Below are 6,000 nucleotides of genomic sequence, written 5' to 3'. Positions count from 1 at the left end.
GAGGCAGGTGTTTATCGTTGTCTCTGATTGGGAACCATGTTTAGGCAGCCATATTCTTTGAGTGCTTTGTGGGTGATTGTTCCTGTCTCTGTGTTTGTTGTCACAAGATAGGCTGTATAGGTTTTCACGTTCCGTTTGTTGTTTTGTAGATTTAAGTTATTTCATGTATCGTTCATTTTCCATTAAAGAACATGAGTAATCACCACGCTGCATTTTGGTCCGATTCTCCTTCTCCACAAGAAAGCCGTTACAAGTTTCCCCAAAAGTTATTGAATAGACTTTGAGGTACGTTTGCTCCTGTTCAGTGGGTGTGGCTTGAAGCAATAGCGATAATTAGTAATGGAGTATTTTTGTAGGCAATAACTGCACCATGGTTTGTTGCACAAAGCCTGTGATAAAAACCAATTGCGTTTATGTAGTGTTTTTGGATAAACACCCAAAATAAGGTATGTGTTAAACACAGGCTTAGATCTTAAACATTTTGTTCTGAGATAATCTTCATCAGCTATAAACGTAACCTTTTGGAATTTTTTAAGAATATATGTTGTAAAAAAAAGCACAAAGGCTTTATAATTCATAAAGATCATGTTAACTGAGTGCTATTGTCTCATAAAACAAAATGTATAAACTCTTCTAAGCCTGTTAACCTCAGACCTTATTTTCTGCGTTTATTCCAAAACCTTATTCTTTCCCCATTCATTTTTCCTATAGGGATGGCTGAACGAACCAGTGGTTACTCATTTCCGGGTTTTAGGACTACATGCTGGCAAGCTCTATGAGTGACATATTTAAAAGAGTGGCCATGCTGACAGCGTTTCCCAACTGATGATATTACACTTTTTCTGAAAGACGCTAACCAAATTCCCATATCGATCAGTTTGATACAATCCTTTCCCAAAGCGTCTGGTCTATATATCTTAACATAATAAATGTGAACTCACAGTTGTCAAAGATTGTGTGACACCTTCATATTATGGTATTCCAGTAAAAGAAGAACTTGCATATTTAGGAATAACCATTACAAAGGATCAGAAGTCTAGAGGCTTACTAAATTTGAACCCTCTTATTAAAAAAAAACAGAAGAAGCTAAATCAATGGCTACAGAGGGACTTATCATTAAAAGGTAGAGTCCTAATAACCAAGGCTGAAGGTATCTCTAGACTAACATATGGTGCTCTATCTTTATATCTTGACAGTAAAATAAGCAAGGAGATAGACCAGATGCTTTTCAACTTTCTTTGGAGAAACCGTACCCATTACATTAGTAAAACTGTTGTAATGAACACTTATGAGAACGGTGGACTGAATTTTCTGGACTTTTCTACTTTAAATAATACTTTTAAGATCAATTGGATAAAACAATTCCTAAGAAGACCCACTTCTATCTGGAATTTTATTCCTTATCATGTCTTCTCTACTTTTGGTGGCCTTAACTTCATGTTGTTTTGCAATTATAATATGGACAAAGTTCCAGTGAAACTTTCTGCTTTTCATCGGCAGGTTTTCTTGTCATGGTCCTTAATTTATAAACACAATTTTTCTCCACACAGATATTATATATGGAATAATCGGGATATATTGTATAGAACTACTTGTTTTTAGAATATTGGTTCCGAAATAATATCCTATTGGTGAGCCAACTGGTAAATGCAGAGGGTCTTTTACTCAGTTATAAAGAATTCTTATCACTTTACAAGGGCCCTGTAACACCTAAAGATTTTGCAATTGGTTTAGATGCCATTCCCTCAGGTATTGCTATGTTATTCAGGAACGTGTCAAGACCTGACCCTCAGAGCCTACCTTCTATTGACCCTGTTGACTCATTAGTAGGAAAGATTTTTTTTCTCTTTTGGTCCACTCAACAGAGCGATATGAACCTTGTTTCAGCAGGATGTTGTATTATGTCATGCCTTATTGGAATGGATTTATTGATAATATCTGTTGTAAAAAAGTTTGGTTGTTGCCACAATTAAGGAAGTTTCCTTTAAAATTATTCATAAACATTATCCTGCCAAACACTATATGAAGAAGTGTAAGGAAAACATCAACTCAAATTGCTCCTTTTGTAATGACCACCCAGAAACAGTGTTGCATCTTTTTTGGCATTGTATTCATGTAAGAAAACTGTGGAAAGACATCAGTAGGTTTATAATTGAACACATTTATGAAGATTTTACACAATTGTGGAGAGATGTACTGTTTGGATTCTTTACATACAATAGAAATAAGCTGAAACATTTATGTAATTAATTTAATTATTCTTTTGGCCAAATTTCATATACACAAATGTACATTTACAAACAGAAAACCACATTTTCGTACCCTACAAAAATAAATTGAACTGTATTTTAAGACGGTTAAATGCTCTACTAACAAAAAAGCTGTTAGAATTGTAAGTATATGTATGTCCCTTAATAAGGTCCTTGTGTAATTATAATGTGATATTGTACCCCCTAGCTCAATTATCCATTGTTTGTAATCTATGTATGCTTGTGTTCCCTCATGTGCTTTATGTAATGAGTTGTTAATAAAAAATAAAAAAGCGTTCCCCAACCCACAACTTCCCCGTTTTTCAGGAGCGCCGTTTCCGTTCAATTTAATAGTCCAGAACGTACTGAACGCAGCCCAGGTTCATTTGCAAAAGCGGAAGTCCCATCACAGGCTCTCTTTCCATTTGGTCAGTACTATTAGGAACCCTTGGGACGTCCACACTCTTTGTTTTTTTATATTTATTTTTTACTTTTATTTAAATTATTTTTTAACAAATCAATACAGAAAGTATATGGGCGAACACAACTATATATAAATAATACACGAAGGACAATTGGGCTAGGGGGTAGAATATCACATTACACAAGGACACATAATTCTTACAGCTTTTTTATTCGTAGCGTATTTAATCGTCTTAAAATATAGTTACAAAAAAAATGTAAGGGACGTCCATACTCCAAACCCGTACCTAATAATAACTGTACCATAACTATTTAAAATTTCAACTACATTAGGGTATCGACGTCCCAAGGATCCCAAGTACCACGGAGTACGGGCCCTTTAGGTCTCACCTGAAAACCGGCACATCTGGTTGTTGGGGACTCAGAGGCAAGTAAGCCCGAGCATGGACAAAATACTCGACATGCCATTTGATGTAATGTTTTGACAATCAAGGGGTAGTAACCAACCTCGCCATTGCTAAGGTACAACCATAGAGATATATAGGACTAATATATGCCGTTATAGTGTCTGACAGCATGGGCAGCGCCATTGAGCCAATCTCCATTGTCAAGTAGTAATTTTTCTTCTTCCCGATTGGCTGATCCCTCCTGATGACCCAGTTGGACGTGACTCTATCAGGGTCACCAGGAAGGATCAGCCAATGAAGTTGTAAGTCCCACCCAGTTGACTACATTAAAATGGTGGAAACCTTCAACGGCGCTGCCCATGCTAGTAAGGCATTTTAGCCACTAGAGGCCTCTATTATTCTCTATTGGTAAAACTGGTACTGATGCTGCTGCTTTCTACATCGTGGTTGTAGACTTGGGAATCAAAAACGTGGTGATGTGACAGCTGCCAAGGAACAGGGAAAAAAGAGGACGAGGAAGTTCCGGACATTTCGCAAAGAATATATGAAATGTGTAAAGTAGACGGGGTTATTGCAAAGCCATGCGTTTTACGGCACGATCAGACAGGCAGGTATTTTCCAACAGACAGTCAGGAGAGAATCTGCTCACTGGAATTAGGTTATCGTTAGCCAAACGCTCTGTCAACTTCCATTTTCACTGCCCAGGTTTTCGTTTTAAGTAGCCTAGCTGGTTAAGCTACTATGATGCATGTGTTTACGAGTATTGGGTTAATTTCAGTTTGTGAATAGTTGAATAGACTTATTTAAAAATAATGTCATGTAGGCTAAACGAAAGAGAGATGACGGAGAATCACACAGCTACATAACCTTAGCTAACCGAGTTATTGGATGGATGGAGCATATCAATTTTATTCGTTGTGGTATGTCTTGGAATAAATGTTGGCCAGCCAATGTTATGTATTTTGACAGCTAGTTATCCTAAGGCTAGGCTACTTAGCCGCAGACCTGGTTCGTTTAGCCAACTGGGCCATCCCAAATGCATAGAAAAAAATATTAAGCTATGAGGAATTGCTGCCAGGTGTGTAGCCTAATTAAACTTGCTGTGCAGTTAAAGTTACAAATAGGCTATACCCCTGCTCATGTCATCATATCCCATGACATGCTGCAACGTTTTTTGCACGAGCCAAAATAGACTTGCTTGGTTGCATATTTCACCTCGCCGGGTAACGTTACGGCGCCTTTAACATTTCTTTGGACAGCCATTGGATTTGTGTTTTAAATCCCCAGCTCATCACATGGGAGCGCCATTGACTCAATGCCAGCATCAAACTGCAAGGGAAGTGATAGGAACGCGGAACATCTCGCTGGGTGCTCACAAAAAGTTCCTGTCAGTTGAGGGAATTGACCTACCATTTATGCTAGGCTATAGTCAATGTCCATGACATGATATCAGAACGTGCGCGACTGCCGTTGCACCTGTCAGCAGCAGCACACATCAATCGGAAATACTTGGTGGAAGATGAACTGAACAAGCATACACAGCCACATTGCAAACATAGTTTTTGTTTGTGGCCTGTTTTGCCCTATGCTAGTCTATTGTTTTAGACTGTAGACCACGGATTCTGCTGGAGCAAAAGCCTAAAACCTACTGCCTCTGTGTCTAAGGCTACACGTTATAGCACAACTGACTCGCTTTGATGCGGGTTTTTTTTCACCACTGCCTGACATTTTTTATAATGCACTGAAGAGAACTGGGAATTACGTTATGTTATTGGCGCAAGAGTAAATCACCGATACGAATCCAGCATTCAACTATGCCTGTAAGAAAAAAAGGTGAGCAGAAACGTATACTAATTGGCACAACAGTTGTCTCGCTGCCTCTATGTAGCCACAAGTGGATCTTTATTGAGATTCAGCACTTCTAGATTTCAGCATGTAGTCTTTATGTAAGTAGGACACACTTTTCATTTGCCTTTCTCGGTTTAATATGCTCCTGTAGGTAGGCTAGTGGCAAACCAAATAAAAATGACCCATAACTTGTAATATAAGCCTAATAAAAACATGTTGCATGCACCTTGGCCCTCTGGCCTATGAAACAGAACAGTCATTGATAATAGTTTATTTTGGATAAGAGTTTTGGGTAAACCTTTAATAACTTTAATGAATAAGCATTAATAAGCTACACTAGGCCTACTTAAATAGTGTAAGTAATGTTACTAGGCCTATTAGTAAAATATTTCTGAAAGCATTTCACGTAAAATAGGTTATACAGCATTTATTCACATTTGTAGGGATTTATAATGCCATATTCAGTAAAGTAAGGCCTATCATAAGTGTAATTGAATATTGTGCATCATATTCAGTAAAGGATTGGTTTGTCCTTATTTGCAGCCTATATTGGCTGATGATTGGCTGTAGGCTACTGTACAATGAATGTCATGCAAGATTTTGCAACCTCCCAGAGTTTTCTGGAGTTGAGAGGTTAAAGTAAAAGTCTGACTATACAGTAGTCAGCCAGATCAATTGAACAGGAAAATCCATATAAGTATTTAAAGACCATTTTACACTTTGTTCTTGAGAGTTTATTTGACACGAGACATAGTTTAGTGTTGACTTTCGTCTTGTCACATGCTTGTCACAGCACCCCTCCTCCCCCACCCCTGAGTAAAGAGCGGCTTTGTTCCCCTGCGGTCTCCTTTGGTGACAGAGTCTGAGCTCAACGATGACCCCTCTGTCTCTGTGACAGTGGTGTCTCGCCCTCTGACACTCGCGCCGAGTGTACACTCGATCGATGCTCCACATTTCTGTACCGTTGCAAAACTGCCTCTCATATTAGTAGTGGAAGTGGCTGCTAATTATAAACCATGCAAGTGGCCTCATCATCTTTTGCACATGCAGTTGTTATTACGCATCTTTTCAGA

General features: G+C 38.4%; 1 protein-coding gene across 11 annotated transcripts in view; it reads left to right on the top strand.

The window, feature by feature from the left end:
* The first annotated feature begins 3,600 nt into the window (after positions 1-3,600).
* Positions 3,601-6,000, top strand: part of LOC115136133 (disks large homolog 2) — a 315,445-nt gene continuing 313,045 nt past the window's right edge. For 3 of the 11 annotated variants that reach the window (XM_065023853.1, XM_065023859.1, XM_065023857.1), the window contains exon 1: positions 3,604-4,912. In XM_065023853.1, coding sequence (XP_064879925.1) covers positions 4,894-4,912 — 19 coding nt within the window. In that variant the 5' untranslated portion in view covers positions 3,604-4,893. Of the gene's footprint in view, positions 4,913-6,000 lie in introns of all 11 variants that reach the window. The other 8 variants (XM_065023854.1, XM_065023852.1, XM_065023860.1 and 5 more) reach the window with 6 other exon arrangements.

Source organism: Oncorhynchus nerka, linkage group LG10, assembly GCF_034236695.1.
Source record: "Oncorhynchus nerka isolate Pitt River linkage group LG10, Oner_Uvic_2.0, whole genome shotgun sequence".
Lineage (NCBI taxonomy): Eukaryota > Metazoa > Chordata > Actinopteri > Salmoniformes > Salmonidae > Oncorhynchus > Oncorhynchus nerka.
Note: the sequence above shows the minus strand (reverse complement) of the source record. Positions and strands in the feature narration are given on the sequence as shown.